Consider the following 17,437-nt stretch of genomic DNA (forward strand, 5'->3'; position numbering starts at 1 on the left):
AATCTTCATTGTGAAACGGACTTAATTAATAATGTGTAAAACTTTCGTGTTCCCTAGTTTGTTCCCACTCTTAAGTCATATGATTTGTCTAAAGCCATAAGCTAACTTTGTGTGAGGAACGGACCAAACGTGAAACTTATTTTAAAGTACTTCACCATTTTTAATCCACCAATCAGAGAAGTCATAGATACCAGCATCGCAGCAGTCACCAGACTTTTTTCCAAGCTATTGGAGGCTAGCTGGGTAATATTAAGAAGCTAATATGGTTCAGTTAATACAGTATTATGGATGGATTTATACAGACATTGGTAATGTTTTCTGAAGAATTAAAGTGCCCCTATAGTGCTATTTTACGGGTTCCTAATTTTGTTTTGGAGGTCTCCTACAACAGTTTACATGCATCCAAGGTCAAAAAACACTTAAATTTTTTTCATAATAGATTGTACATCACATTTCTCAAAGAGTCTGAAAACAGTTTGTTCAAAGATTCAGTCTCTTTAAGCCCCTCCTTTCCGAGAGCCTACGCTACTCTGATTGGTCAGATGGCTCAGTCTGTTGTAATTCGACTACAGTGCATATCAGAAACTAAACGTCTATTACCATATCTGATTTTAAGCTCACCACTTAATACACAATGATACAAACAGTAAACATGGCATTGGATTTTCCGTATCAATTCCAGCGCGAGTCATCATCCTTTTGAAGTGCATGCAAAGTGCTTTCACATAGGGCTGTCGCGATAACCGCAATATTGCGGTACCGCGCTACTGACAGGCCAACCGCAGAGGAATGCAAGTAACCGCAGCAACCGCCAAACCGCGTTTTCTTTTTTCATAAGTAGGGATGCAACGATACCGCTTTTTCAAAACCGATCCGATCCGATACCAAAATTCTGAGTATTGGCCGATACCGATACCAATCCGATACCAGTGCAGTTTTTTTTATATCAAGTAAAATTTCTATAACTCTATGTTTAACACACAAAAGAGTGATTATAAGTTCAACACACAATCTACTTAATACAGACAACTTAATTTTAAAGAAAAACAACAAATCCAAAAAATATATGATCATAATCTGTGACAAAAATGCTATTATAGACTAGATTAGTGGAGATTTCAGCAGTAAAATTTAGTCTAGAAAAATCGCGAGTGCACAATAATTGTATAAAATCGGAACAGTTAGGGGAAAAAAATTAGGGGAACAAATAAGAGACAATAAGTGTAACACTAAATCTGGTCAAACGTTACAAATTGCTCTTTGTATTGTTGTCAAATACATTCATGAAAAACAAGATAACAAAAATCAAAAAGATAAATTATTATATATAGCCTATATAGGCTACTATAAAATTGAGACATGTTTTAAATGTATAGCACTGCTGTTTAATGAGGCAGCAACATATGATAGATAGGACAGAACAAGAAAGGCTATTAATAATCTTTCATTGCGCAAAAGTAGTATGATATGATTATGAAAGACTCCAATACAGTGCGGCACACAGCGCTTATGCGCATCCCGAGCGCAGAATGATGTGCTTGAAGCAACACGGAGTCACAGCGCGTCGAGTCCGCATTGAAAAGTTCAAAGCACAAAGGAAAGACATATCGATGCGTAGTGTATTATACACAGTATCTATCTATGCAATCGTTTATTGAGCCTTTTCTTTTAATAGTTTTACATTTCAGTTACTGTGCGCGTGAAGAACTATATAGTGCTCTGACTCTACTCTAGTGTTGCGATCTAACAGACGCCCAGTAGAAAGTAACATGATTTAGTTACAGCAATAAAGTCCTGCAATATAAAGTTGTTTTATGCGAAACCATAGACCTTTTATCTACAGATCAAGTATAATAATAGTAGCATTGAATCATCTTGTTGAGAGTTTCCTCGTGTTGACTCTTGTACCCGAACGCGACGCGCTGTTTGATGCTGAATGGAGAATGACTGACAGCCGCAGCGGAGGGAAAAAGTTTACGTGATCTTGAATTTAATGACTTAAAATATTAATTTATATCTCACATTATACTATATAATGGCTTTAGAACACTTAGAAGATAGTGCACGAAAACTTTATGGTGCTTTATAATGTTTTTGTGCCTTTTGTGGGGCTTAACAATAACACAGAATAATATGCACAATATCGGATTTGGATCGGCCTCGTCTGACCGATACCCGATCCGGCAAAAATGGCAGTATCGGAGCCGATACCGATACTGAGTATCGGATCGATGCATCTCTATTCATAAGGCCACCATTCGTAGTTCGTACCATGTGTATTGAATGTTAAAGGTGCTCTAAGCGATGTCACGCGTTTTTTAGGCCAAAACATTTTTTGTCACATACAGCAAACATCTCCTCACCATCCGCTAGCTGCCTGTCCCCTGAACACACTGTAAAGAAATGCGATCTCTGTAGACAGCCCAGGCTCCACAAACAGCAACAAAAACAAACTGCGGTGACCCGCTCCACGAAACATAACAAACTGTTCCAGCCAATGACCGACAAGAAGGGTTTGGGGGTGTGGTTTGGGGGGTTAGTGTGCGGATGAGGAGGAGGGAGGGTCTCCCTCTAGCCTCCGTTTTGTTTGACAATAGTTGGAACGTCAACAAGAAGTGACGTCACCCAGGATCGCTTAGAGAAGCTTTAAATAAGTTAATAATGATAACAAGACTGTTTATCATGGTGATTTGTACAGAGGCTTCGTGGATTTGGTCTTAAGCCTAAACAGACAGTGAATGAGATCGCCTGAGCGCGTGCGATTACCTGCGTCTGTCTTTGAAGTCAAGTCATGTATATTCGTGAAAAGGTTGCCGTTTCCAAGGAAAGCGAAATATTTGTCGTATCATCCTTTTAACGTGTAATGCTACGTTCACACCGGACGCGAATAGCGCGTCAAATTCGCGTCTACCGCGTCTAGTTTGACGCTTGACCACTTTGTGTTAATTCGCGTGTCAATGGCGAAATTGACGCGCGTAAAAACAAAAGTTTGAAGCGAAATTTACGCGCGTCAGAGGCGAAAGTTTCGAAACCCGTCGGCGGCCATCTTTTTAGATGTTTATCGAGCATTAGCATTAGCATTATTCGAGAGAGTCACCGCTCGTATATGCTCTGGAGAGCAGAAACAGCTGCGTAGGGGACATCGTCGCTGTACTCGGGTCCACCAGACCCTCCGGAGGGTTTCAGGAGTTTCACCATTTGTTCCAGGAGCTAGGTTTGGTGGACCTAACGGTGAGGATGCTGACGAGGACACCGTAGGCCGTGTAAAGCCTCGGCCTCGAGTGGTCGCTGCCTGACGAGCCCGCGCTCTACAGCCCGGCGCGAGGTTCACCCTCGCCCGCACATTTATTTGATAATAAATGGAGCCAGCCTCCAAAAGTGAAACCTGTCCTGTGATTTTTTTATTTATTATACACTGTGTTTGTTGTTTTTACATTAAAATAATAATGTTTCATATAATCTAAAATAGATATGGAATAAATAGCATTCAATACAAAATGAGTACTATCTCTCATATATTAAAATCGAGTTTTTATGTGAAAGATTTGCTTTGTTGTGCATTAGAACCACACCAGACATTTTAGTAATATTACAAAATAATTTATTAAAATAACAAACTTTCACTTCACCACGTGACAGCAGCAAGCAGGCTCCTGATTGGTTAACGCGGCGCGAATTGACGCAGAAGTTCAAATTTTTCAACTCGGGCGGCAGACGCGAATTCGCGTCAAACGCGTGAATGCACAAATAGCACTAACTAAATCATTCGCGCGTAACGCGCTTCCGCGCCAGACGCTTCAATTCGCGCCATTCGCGCGAACTTGACGCGCGAATGAGGCGTATTCGCGTCTACCGCGCCGCGCTCTACGCCTCATTCGCGCCGCAGGAATTTTTTACGCGCGCAACGCGTCTTTGCATTGACTTAACATTGAAATCACTCGCGCCTGACGCGCTATTCGCATCCGGTGTGAACGTAGCATAAGGGTATTTACCATGAATGGCGTCAGCGCTGGTCAGCATTACACAGCGCGAGGAAGCCGTGGGGGGAAAGCAGCGAGTCACGCATTGGTCTCTATTAAGTGAAGCATTGCTTCAGCTTTGCCCAAAAGTGAAGCATTGCTGGCCAGCTGAGCCTTGAAAAGTGGAGCTCAAATTAAAAAAAAATAATTAACGCCTTGTTTCATTGCATCTATCATTTAAGGAATCAGCTTTTTTGAACGTTTTCGTTGAATGAACGGTTTAATGACTCACTCAAAGACAGTCCGTTGGCATAACAATGTAACTGCGCGCTGAGTGACAGTCTTTCAATGCGCAGAGACGCTGTTTAGTTTCGGTTACATTGTTTTTGTGTATGCTGACCACGTCATAACACGTATTTATAGCAACAAATAAATATAAATAAATAAATGGCGGTAATACCGCATATCGCGCTATTGAGCCACTCAAAATTACCGCAAGGGAAATTCCTTCACCGCGACAGCCCTACTTTCACATCGTAGTATCTTCTTGACATGTCAGCAACATGGACTGAACTCTTCCAGGCCTGAGGCCTCAGCTACAACTACAGTGTTGAGGGCTGGTCAGAGTAGACGCTGTTCACAGGCAGCAAATGAAGACCATAGGTTGCTTTTATGAAAATTCCCTAAGGGTGACACATTATGCCCCTTTTCACAAGATGTATTATAAATCTATGGTGTCCCCAGAATGTGTCTGTGAAATTTCAGCTCAAAATACGCCCCAGATCATTTATTATAGCTTGTCAAAGTTGCCCCTTTTTGGGTGAGACCAAAATCGCGCCGTTTTTGTGTGTGTCCCTTTAAATGCAAATGAGCTGCTTCTCCCCGCCTCCGTTCAGAAGAGAGCCGATCCTTTACACGAGCTTCGTATACTCCAGCAATAACAAACGCGAATTTCAGTTACATCTCAGAAATAACTCGTAGTGGAGTGCAGCCTTACAGAGAGACTCAGGAAAAGATTGTAATTTTTAGACTGCACCTGGACGTTTCTGAATGGTTAGTGGATACATGAATGTAGTTGTGGAGTTACATTGATTAATCTCATCGACTTGCAATGTACTACTGACTGTCATGTTCTACTTTTACACAAGTTGACAGTTCCCTGAGGTCTTTATAAGACAGCTGTGACATTTTTGGTCAAACGTTTTCAGGGTTGTAGATGCACAGGGGACCCAATTATAGCACTGTCAGATTTTCATGATATGTCCCCTTCAAATTGTTACGTAGGTATGTAACAGGACATAAAACTAATTGCTGATGGCTTGTATCAATTCAGAATCTATTCTTTCTTTTAAGAGACGTGTATAACCTTAATAACCTCATTTTTCGTGTACTTTGATCTTTAAAACTTTTCAGACCTTTTACATATATTACACACTGCATGAAAGTTAATATTCGAAAAAGCATAATAGACACTTTAAAGCAACTGATTCGATTTCATAATTTGCAGTGCTTGCATTTAATTCCCTCAAAATGTTAAATGCACCTTTTTTTAATTTTCAAGTACTTTTTTTTGTAATCTCAGAGCTTGGTTTTAATCCTAGACAGTTTTCTGAAATGTCTATTGAGAAACTGAGTGGGAAAAAAGTACTTTCAGAATCTAAGTTGGTGGTCGCTGTTGAGTTTTATTGCTAGTGTGTTGTAACCCATCTTCCAGGTTCTGGTTTGCATGTGCATGAGTGGTTTTAATTTTCTCCATGGTCATGATTTTTCTCTCCCTCTCTCACCATCATCCCCTCCCCCTGTTTTGTTGCCCTTTGGTTTCTTCCATCTTTCTGTCCTCCCCTCCAAACTGCTTGCCTCATCCTCCTCTGGACTGTTCCATTATCTTGTACTGGGGGTTTGACCATTCTCAGTTCACTCCCTCTGAAAACCTCCAAGAGCGATAGAGGTAGAACTCTGAAAAAGGTTGCACGGTAAGCATGAATGCATTTACTAAAAATTGCATTTATCTTTCTTTAAAATGTGTGTCTGCGTGTGTGGTTACCTTGGATAATATAGGTTAGCTCCACTTCTGTTCTACACTCTTACTACCTTACCAGTTAGGTTGTTTTCACACTAGTACTTTTAGTGCTGATCGAGTCCCTTTGTCATTTAGAGCTTGGTTTGTTTGTTTGTTGTGAAACCTGAATGGTTGTACCCAAGTCTGCTCAAAAAAATTTTCTGGACTGCGGTTCATGTGGACTCCAGTATAATTCACATTTGTTACAAATGCAGTCTGGCCTAATTTTTGCATGTGAACCACTAATCTTACCATAATTTGTTGTTCGTTATCGACTCTGGATGACAGAAACGTTTAAAAACGTGGGCTTATGGGAGAGGGATGGAATTGAACTTGGGTTCAGATCAAGCAAACAAATCTAAGTGTGAAAACAGCCTTTGTAATTGTAAATTTAGGATGCCTGATAGGTTCCTTACTAAGCATGTGACCTGTAACTACCCACTTCCATGCTCCATCCTCCAAGTCTATTTTTATTTTATTTTTCATAGACTTAAAGGGTTAGTTCACCCAAAAATGAAAATTCTGTCATTAATTACTCACCCTCATGTCGTTCCAAACCCATAAGGCTTTCGTTCATCTTCGAAACACAAATGAAGATCTTTTTGATGAAATCTGAGAGCTTTCTGTCCCTCCATTGACAGCTACGCAACTACCACTTTGACGTTTCAAAAAGTTCATGAGATCATTAAACGAATCCATATGAATTGAGCGGTTTATTAAAAATTTTCTGAAGACACTCGATCGCTTTATCCTGTTAACTGTCACCCCCCTTTTTTTTGCATAGACATAAAAATCATTATCCAAACTTAAATGGTTGTAATTCAGGAATGCTTTGGAATATAGACCTATGGCTGGTCTTGTTTTAAAGAAGACATTTTCCAGATTATTGTAGAAGTCTAGAAATTATAAAAAATGGAACAGAAAAAAAGTTATATAAGTTTGAGTTTATGAAATTGTGTAATGTAAAAATATAATGATTAATATTTTATATAAAATATATATATTACAAAATATATTTTACTCTAAAACTGCAAGAAAATTAAAGACAAAAATCTGAACAAGTTGTATTCCAAATTTTAGGTTGATATCTCAAAAAATGAGCTTTCAGTAAGATTTTATTCGGGCACAGTACCCAACTTTTTCACTAGGTGAACACCAGACTCCATTACTGCCCATATAAGGGCGCCTCCATTTTCATATGTTTTGAGTGATCTGAACCATGTATTTCCATAATTGTCATACAATTTATGAAGTAGATATTCTATTCAGAAGTAGTATGGGGGTTTGGCAGTATTTGATTTGAATTAAACCTCTAAAAAGGTACGTTATAGCGTTATAGCTCGCAGCCGCATCACAAATCGAGAATCCATACATTTTTCTTTATATTTAAAACATTTTCAGACCTTTTTTTCTCATAAAATGGAATTGGTGTTATCTTTTGAACTCATGGCATGAAAACAAACTGAGGTTTCTACCAATCTTTCATGATTTTTCATGTTTATTGTTATTTCAAAATAAAGGCCTAAATACTCCTAATGAATATGAAATATTCTTGTTGCAAATTGATACATTTCTGCTCCTCTGTAATTTATTTTAGATAACAGCCACCAAATATGAAAACTAGAGATTTTAAGCTTTCAAATGATATATAGTTTGGCAATATTACTTTAGGTTTTTACTAAGATATTATTGTTTTAAACATGCAAAGGCATGACAGGTTAAGAGGTTAAATGATAAACAGATTTTGGCTAATTTAGGCTTTTATTCACATACGTTGATCAGTGAACATAAACAGAAGCTCAACCGAACCTGCTTGACGCACGAGAATAAACATCTTGCGGAACACGAGAATGAACCTCATTGGATCTCGCATGTCAAGCAAGCATGATTGAGCTTCCGTTTACCACAACTGATGTGTGAGTTGATGAATGTTTATATGTGAATAAAAGCCTAAATTTAATCTGTTCATCATATAAAGCAATCGTGTCTCTTCAGAACAATTTTGACTAAACTGCTCAATTCATTTGGATTACTTTTATGGCATCTTTATGAACTTTTTGAAACATCAAAGTGGTAGTTGCATAGCTGTCAATGGGACAGAAACCTCTTCATTTGTGTTCACAAGATGAATGAAAGTCTTAAGGGTTTGGAACGACATGAAGGTAATTAATGACAGAATTTTCATTTTTGGGTGAACTATCCCTTTAAATAATATAATATAATATAATATAATATAATATAATATAATTAAATACTTCAAAACAGGTTCCTAAAGCTGTTGTTAGTGATACAATTAATCTTTCTCTGAGTTTTGTCTTTCAAAACTTTTTTTCATAATGTTATTTATCACTTGTGATATATATGTGTTGTTTATTTGTTGATTTTGTGTTATAGGGAGTTTACGGCCTACATCTCCCGTTATAAGTCCTTCTTCGCCATACTTCCAGAGACGTTGTGCGAAGCAGAGATGGGCGTCGATGAGCTCACATGTTGGAGTGGAGACGACGTGGTCAAAAGGTGAGACATTCAGGGTGTACAAACAAATTACTTTGCACTGGAAACTTGTTACTTTGAGTCTGGTTAGGACTGTGTAAGATGGACTGTGTGCATGTGAGTGCACAAAACATTACGTTTAATTTAGAACTAAATATTTATGTTTCTTTACCCTGCGTAAAATAATCACTTAAACCAGCCTCAGATAGTGTGCAGGTCTATAGCTCGTCTCCCTTTGCCTGGTCATGCTGGTCTGTTGGCTCGTTTTAGACGGGTTTTGGGCACTTTTCAGCTTGACTATAGGCTGGAAGACCAGGGGCAAGTTGCATAAACTTAGCCACTATGTTAAGACTGTGTCTTAAAGGGACACTTCACCCATTTGCATTAAGCTTTGTATCTTTAGAAACCCAGTCATATTTTTGAATGGTCATGGTTTATTCCCTTTTTTTCCCCTGAGATGGGAGAAATAAGGATTTAAGTGTTCCACTTCCTGCTTTTTATGACGTAAAAATCGTCATTTTGCGTCATAAAAAGCAGGAAGTCCCATTTCTTTTGTATAAGGGTTGAGACTACAAATAGCTCATCATTTATCCAGGGTGTGGGACCCACTCACGCTACAGACCTATTACAGATCAGTGGGTGGGACTTCACTTGCAGATACTGAAATCAATATCAGCCATCTTGTTTAGAAGCTAAGCTAACAAGCGCTGTGGAGATAGGAAGTTACGACAATGATGGAAGAAACTAAACATGATATGGAAGAAGAGGATTTTGAAATTCTGCTGCTCGAATCCGCTGTCTTTACGAGCCGCAATATAGTGAAGAGCAGCTGATGGAGGAACAGGAGGCGGCTGCCTGTCACGGACGAGGAGCCCGGACTGGCTCGAGCTGGGCGGACTGCTGGTGCCTGTGCTCTCGCTGTGCGCTACGGACACAGATAGATCCGTCTGCTGCAGAGAATTTCAACAATGGCAATTTCTCCTGGACGAAATCTCTGAATCAGACGAGCACACGGATGTTTGTGTTGTGATGTGAACCATCCTAGTTTCGCACCGCATATGTTCTGACTGAACATCCCGGTATCATGCAATAATTCACCATATAGAAAGAAATACAAACGAGTAGTAATTCACTAATGAGTTTGCCAATGTAACGGGGTTCGTTGTTGTGGGAAGGAGGAGGCGGGAACCGGCGAACATTTTAACATTTAAATAGTAAAATAAACAAATACAAAACAAAAGTATACGCCAGCAGCCACACACAACAGAAACAAAACACAACATAAAATCAGGCCTGTTCCTCTCTCGATCTGCACTGTCGTCGCTCCTCCTTTTATGCTTCCGCTCCTCGGTGAGAGATGCGAGACCGGTGCGTCTCACAGGTGTCGTTCACTATCACTCACGCCACCGGCCTCGCGCCGTCCTCTCACGTCCCTCGCCCTCGTCCTGCTCGCCACAGCCAACTAACTAGAAATTTTGTGTGAAATGAATTTCAAACTCTGGTGGCAGCTAACGTTAGCCTTGTAGACGGAAGAGTGATTTGCGCTGTTCTGGATTAGTGGGAGTGGCTTGTGGAGCTGTGCAATGTGGTGCATTGTGGGAGTTGTTGTCTTGCATACAAATGCGCCCTAAAGTTATTTTCTGTCTTTTCTCGGTCAAGAGGGCACCAAATTCTAAATTTCTTTTACATTTCGACTACATATATGACCCACTTTCAATAAAGATAAATGTTGAAATGGGTGAAAGGCTCCTTTAAGAACTATTTTGACCAACTTGTTGGTAACCAAGCGGTAATTAGTTGTACTTTTCCAATTCCAAATGGAGTAGACAATCTACCTTTTTATGTAACTAGTCTTGAAGGAAGAAATTAGATGACTAACTTTTAAGACTAGTCTAAGCAGTTTATGTAACCAGCCCCACATACTTGGCTGGTTTAAGTGGGGTTTTTTCAGCAGGGTAAACCCGGTTATACACTCAGTGTTTTGCCAGGTCCCATCTGGCTCGGGTCTGGTATGTGCATGTGAGCTCTCAAGAAAAAAGAAAAACACATCATTGCAAATAATCACTAAGGAAAGTACAGATGGAAAAGCCAAACACACCCACAGAGCTCCTCCATTAACAAGAAATTACCTTTGGGCCGCACTGACTGACGCCTAATAGATTTATAACAAATATGTTGCCCCTCAGAGAGAAGTGTTTACTTTGAGAAAGTATGTCTGGCTCCAATTTCATGCCTCAAAAGATAACTCACCTTAACGACCAATGACAAACGACTTAACCGATGTAAGGCAGCATAGAGGATTGCTGTTGCATTAACAGCCAGGAGATGTCTGAGATGCCAGATTTTGATTTCTTTCTTTTTTCCCTTTCCTTCCCGCTCTCTCACCAAATTCTTTGTCTTTAAGGGATTTGACTCAGAGGCTGTTTTGTGGTGTTTGTGGCCCAAAGAAAGTCTTTTTCTCTCACATCCAGCACTCTTTCGTTCTCAGAAAGGTCACGTGGCAAACGACGATCTGTGTTTCATTTCCCTGTTGGCTTCACTTCTTAAGCACCATCAGCAGAACATGCAATTATGACAATATTCTCTCTCTCTCTCCCTCACTTTCACTCGTTCCGTCCCCTCGTACGCAAATGTGGTTGTCCCTCCTCCCATCAGTCTCTATAGTAACCAACCAAATCCTGGCCATCAACAATGCAGTTAGAGAGAGAGAGAAAAATAGGAAGATGGATAGAAATAATCTATATATGGCTCTACTCCACATCAATGTCCTTATTAAAAGTACTGGCGTGGTACCATAGTGTTCGATGGTAATACTATGGTACTTTGATATACAGTAGACTATGGTGTTGAATTATCTGTGTACTCTGGTATTTACTTAAAGTCTTTCAGCATTATGTACATACATAAGTTATAATAATATAAATATAACATTTGACAATGTTATCTGAACAGAAAAGTTATTTCTAAAGGGGAGCAAATTAGTACATTTTTGTGTAAAATTACGAAAAAAGTTTTTTTTTTTTTTGTGGAAAATCATGCAACTATAGTGAATCATTCCCATAAGACCGGGAACGTGCATTAAAGCAAACAGGATCGATTTAGATTTCATGTTGACTTGAAGCAGCATGTAAGGATTTTGATCTCCAGTAAAAACACACTCTCTTCTGCAGTCCAAAAAAAAAAAAGTTGTCTTTTCTTCATCCCTGTTTCTGTCTCTTTCTTTTTCCCCCCATAATTAATCAGTATTTGAAATTTGGCTTAACAATTTGTTTCCAACAGAACAGTCTTTCTGTCAGCGAGATGCAGAACAGAAACAATCCAAAAAGAGTTGTAGCATTTTTTTTAACTATTTGGAATGAATATTTGAATGTGAATGTTTAGACTTGTTTAGACCAGTTAGAATAAAACTACTTTACAGTGGATTTAGCTGTATTTTTCAGCAGATTGCATAATGAATCATCCAGGGTCTCTATCTTTGACTCCATTGGATGCTCTTTCACATTTGGGTTGGTGTTACTCCAAGCTCTCTGCTGTCTCCAAGAGTCTCACTTTGTATCGTTTAAAAAATTCATTAGTTTTTCACCACAGCTCTTGCTTAGTTGGATGGTGTGGTGTAATGGCTAAGCATCTGGGCTTGGAACCAAAAGGCTGTCGGTTCAAATCACTTAAGGGACAATTCATAAACCATCACCGTGGTGCACTTTAGCACATTTCGTTGAAGTGAATCTGTTCCAGAGTAATTTGGATACAAAAATATGTTACAGGACTGCTACTTAATGGTTTCTACGCACCAGAACTTTCCTCTCCACTCTGGACACCAAACCACACCAGCGAATGGATTGATTGATAATCGCCCACTGGTTCTAGAACACAAGTCCAAACTGAATGACCTCCTGAAGTACAGGATTTGAAATCTTCCGTCTTTGTACATGAGTGCTGGGTTCTGGACACAATTGTCAAAGGTCAACTATAATGCTGAGTACTTGTACTATTGCTTTTTGCAGCTATGGCCGAATAATTAGAAGAATAAAAAGAACAGAGATGTGATTAATCACTTAAAAGTCTTGAAAGTGGACAATTAAAGGGATAGTTCACACAAACATGAAAGTTCTGTCATCATCTACTCACACTCATGTCTTTCAAAACCAGTATGACTTTATGTGAAACAAGAAAACTTTTTTTTTTCCTGTCCATGGACTGAAAGTCAAAGGTGTCTTTTTTTATTGTTGGACATGGGTTTGAAACAACATCAGAGTGAGTAAATGACGACAAAATGTTAATTTTAAGTAAACCATCCTTTTATGTTTTATTCACATTGACAGCGATTTCATCACTTTAGATCTCTAAAGTTTTTTTTTTTTTTTTTTTTATGTAAAAAGAGGTGAACTCTACGGTCTGCATTCCCAATTGTAGTCACTGCATCATTCCTCAGTTGTTAGGCAAAAAATTAGGCAAATTAGTCACTAAAAGTCATTCATGTTGTTTAAAATAACCAAAACTCCTTGAAACAAATCACTGTCAGTGTGAAACCGTTCTAGCCAGAGAGAGACAAGACAAGACTCAAAGACCAGAGTGATTCCTGGCGTTACAATACAGTGACAACCTCTGAAGGTGAGGTGTGGATGGGGTCGTCCTGCAGAAGAATGCAGGGAGGTCTCTCAAGGGCCGCTGTGCTGAATCTGGGTCCCCCGCGGCCTGGAGCCGGAACAAAGGGCCTCCTGTGAGCTCTGTGTGGGAAACAGTGGAGGAGAGAATCCCAACGCCCAGCCTGGGAATGTGCCCTCTAAATACATGGAGCAAAACCCATACAGAGAGAATAAATATTGCACACACACACACGGATGTTAGACTGTCTTTTTCTTTGTAATGGTGTCACATCTCTTCATCAGTCAAATCTATGTACGTGAAGCTTCATGCTCATGCACAGATCACTTCAAAGCATGTCAGAGGGGATGGTGATTTGATTTCTCATTTGTTTTCAACTCTTTCATGCTAGGCTTCTGGAAATACTCAGCAGTCGATATCAGGCATGAAACGGCGACAAAGCGATTGTGTGTTTGCGTGTACGTGAGTGTCTGTCCATGCGTGTCCATTCTCTGCTCATGGTTCTGCTGGATTTGGAGATGTTTGGCCAGAGATTCTGAATGCCACAGATTTTTATGCCCTCACAACAAACCAGTTGTTTACCATTCACACATCTGGAAGCTATTCAGTCACCGTGATCTGCTCTCTTTTTCTCTCTCTCTGCTTCCTTCTTTCCTCTTACTGACTATCTCAGTTCCATGTTCTGTCTCTTCCTTTGTGTGTGGCCCTTATCCACAGATCACACACCAGAGACATATTTAAAGTCGTCTTCGGTGAAGACTGCCATTGTGTTGATAATTCAGATTTTGTGTGTCTGTGAGTTCTGAGAAATTCTGGAAATGGGGATGCTCAATATGTCGGCTTTAGAATGAAAGTCCTTCCTTTAGATAAAAAAAAAAACCAATTACCTTTTGGGTTAGCAGATATTTTATTTTATTTTATTTAAACTTTTGGTAGCACTTTAGTTTAAAGTTCAATTATCACTATTAACTATTTACCTATTAGCATACATATTACTTAAACTTTTTTTTTATTAAGATATTGGCTGTTTATTACTTATAAAGCACATATTGTTCTGCATGACCATATTCTACATCCCTAATCCTACCCAATACCTAAACTTAACAACTACCTTACTAACTATTAATAAGCAGTCGTAGTTGGTAGTTAATAGTGAGAATTAGACCCTAATCTAAAGTGTGAACTGTCTTTTTTAAATTCATTTTAATTTTAATTATTTTGTGCCTGCTTTCAAACCCTCTCATTTAAATAATTGATTGAAAAATAAATATTTGATGTGATTTATTTAGTGTATAATATTATTTTTATTATTATTATTTTAAACTTACTTAACCTTGCTAGCAGGGATTTTTTTTCTATTCTTTGTGTTTGTTGAAAAAAAATAAAGGAAAAAAAATCCAATTGTCTTTTGGATAGGAAATATTTTTATTTATCAATCATAACAAACAACGTATGTTTCCATTGTTTTCATATATTTTACTTTATTTTGTTTCATTTTATGTATTTTCTTTTCTTTTTTTTTGTGTTGCAAAATAGTACAAATACTTGAAAACTACATGCTGTTTTTAATTAGCTCATATTAATATCACTATTCTTAAATTGCAAAAGAGTATTTTGGGTTCAGGGTTGTAATTATGATTAGCTTTATTTCTATATAGCTATATTCTATATTAGCTATATAAAAGTCTTTGGTATGTCTTCACTTGGATAGCTAGTTGAAAATGTGTGTGAGTGTGAGATGAGTGGTCATATTGAACAATATTAGTCAAGCCAGCTCAGTACACACTGGGAAAGAAGACACCCGACCCATTCCCATGACCCACGTTCAGACTGTGGACCAGAACACACACACACGCACAAGTACGTTTTGAGTAGTTCATTGTCTTCGGTCACTACAGTCACATTGACAAATAGAAAAAAACAGGATGTAACTTTGCATTTCATCACATGTTTGGACTGTTTTGTGAGGCAGGGTGTAGAATTAGCTTTAATTGGTTGTTTTCTTAGTTGATTAACCCTGACGAGCGTGTTTCCCTATTGGTGCCTGTTGCTTTTTTTCCAGCCTTTATATTTGCTTTGTTCTAATTAACAACACTGTTCTCACGTCTTTGTTATGCTCTGCGTTCTGGAACCCGTGAGACTTGCACGTTCTGGTGCTTCTGGCGAAAGGACAAAAACAATCCTCCCCTTATATAAGACCCTGAATTTAATTATCTGAATCAATCCGGGGAGGGACACAGACGATTCTATTCCACATTTCATTCCAGAGACGCATGGCTGAATCAGATCCGATAACATCACCTCAGGGTCCTTCGGATGCGATCCACACATGCTGTTGAAAATCAGAAGTTCGTACAAGAGATGGGCGAGACATTACAGGCTCATCAGTGCCAGGGCTGTAGTGTAGATGCCGAGTTCATTTGGGAGTTAGTCAGCCTGGTTGGATTTTTGACCTCGTAGAGAGAGAGAGAGAGAGGACAGACAAGTGGAAAGTCTGTTGAATGTAATGTGGCAAGACGGAAGAATTTTAAAAATGTTATCGTTTTTCATTTGCCCAGACCAGAAACATTTCCCCCCGCTGGATATTAGCCACATGTTGTTATCATTTGAGCAATTATTGGATGAATGTTGTGTTCATATCTGAATATATTTGTGAGGGGAATTCTCATAGTCCTGTCCTTAGACCACCATTTCCAGGCCGCCTTTCCAGGCTGGTTTATGTAGATACTGGTGATTGCCAACCCTAAAGCAAAGCAGTACATTCCAAAATATTTTGGTATCACTTTACAATAAACTTCAGTGTTAACATGAATTTATTCACCTTAATTCCTTCATACAATACATTTTTACAACAGGTCAAACAGTTCAATTCAGCTAAAAAATGTTTTATATTAAATGCAAAGTGTCACACAATTATTTTATTTGGTGCTCAAAAACATTTCTTCTTATCAATGTTCGATTGAGTCTTTATAAAAATGTATAGTCAAACCAAAAATTATTCCGACACCAGATATAATTTTTATATATTTTTTTACTAGTCAGTGCAGGACACCATAGTTAATTTATGTAAGTGAGGATAGGAAAATAAAGTAAACTGTGACATAGTATACCCAAAAACTCTTCATGCAGTGGACTACCAGTAAAATGTACACAAACTTGGGACCAAAAATTATTCAGACACTTTGACCTGACCATGTTTTGCTTAAGTGCTTTTTCTTTAATTGCTAATGCGACCTTTTTACACCCCAGACTGGACAAAATGAAGCATTGCTTGGTAATTGGTTGACCTAAATTGGTATTATCTAATTGTGTACTTAAATTTAACAGTGGACAGCTATTCAACCTAATTCATTTGTTAGACAGTCTAACAGAAGGATGTGAACCAGTGAAATATCAACTGATTTGACAACTCTGAGTTCTTGTCTGTCATATTAACCAATACACTGTATATACATTAACATTAACCTCATAAAAGCTGCAAAATGTGTTAAATGTTCATGATACCTAATGCATTAAGTAATAATGAATTTAACCTTATTATAAAGTGTTCCCAATATATAATCAACTCTTAACTGAGACCTAAGTAAGAGTAGTTGTGTAATTGAAGCTGCCTTCTAATACGTAGGCCTATATTTCGGTCTGCTGTGCTTGCAAATCAACAGTCTGCATCATTTTGCTTGTGATCCGTTGTTTACCATTATTTTGAAACCAAATACATTTATGGCGCCAGTATATTTGCAGCTTATGTGGCTTCTGTTCTGTTCAAAAACAGCTCTAAATAGGCTCACAATTTTGTGAGGGTCCCCCACATAGTGTTGGCCTCCCATGGGTGTCCAGTACACAGTGGTTATAATCCTGGGAATGAAATTTTGAGGTCAGACCTCTTAGAACTTCAATTGAATACCCTTTTGACTTATTTAATTGAAAGACAGGACTTTGTTTCCTTGGTCACCATGTTGAGCATTGCGATTTCCCCCATTCGTTTGTCAAAATAATGGACCACTAAATTCAAATGCATTACATCATCTAGTCCACTTTTCTAGCAGTCACATGGAGCTCTCCCCTTTCGCACAGGACAGTGCCGCTATGAATCAAAGGAGTGATGATGCAGTGAGAAAGAAAGATGAACAGCAAACAGTGAACTGGACGGCAGAGACTCTGAGTCATCAAACAGCGTCTTGGAAATCAAATAAATACGAGAGACAGGGATCAGAAGGGAGCCCTGGAGGAGATGAAAAGGATCAGTTTTCTGACACTCTCCCTGTGGGCAGATCAGAGAGCCAGAGGAGCAGGACCTGAGAGGAGAGCACTGACCATAAAG

General features: G+C 38.8%; 1 protein-coding gene across 2 annotated transcripts in view; it reads left to right on the plus strand.

Moving 5' to 3' along the window:
- Positions 1-17,437, plus strand: part of gpc5c (glypican 5c) — a 145,592-nt gene that overhangs the window by 57,175 nt on the left and 70,980 nt on the right. The window contains exons 5-6 of one of the 2 annotated variants that reach the window (XM_056260411.1): positions 5,873-5,932; positions 8,413-8,535. In XM_056260411.1, the coding sequence (XP_056116386.1) occupies positions 5,873-5,932; positions 8,413-8,535 (183 nt within the window). The remainder of the gene's footprint in view (positions 1-5,872; positions 5,933-8,412; positions 8,536-17,437) is intronic. The other variant, XM_056260418.1, reaches the window with a different exon arrangement.

Source organism: Rhinichthys klamathensis, unplaced genomic scaffold (assembly GCF_029890125.1).
Source record: "Rhinichthys klamathensis goyatoka isolate OS25496 unplaced genomic scaffold, OSU_Roscu_1.1 h1tg000008l_1, whole genome shotgun sequence".
NCBI classification, from domain to species: Eukaryota; Metazoa; Chordata; class Actinopteri; order Cypriniformes; family Leuciscidae; genus Rhinichthys; species Rhinichthys klamathensis.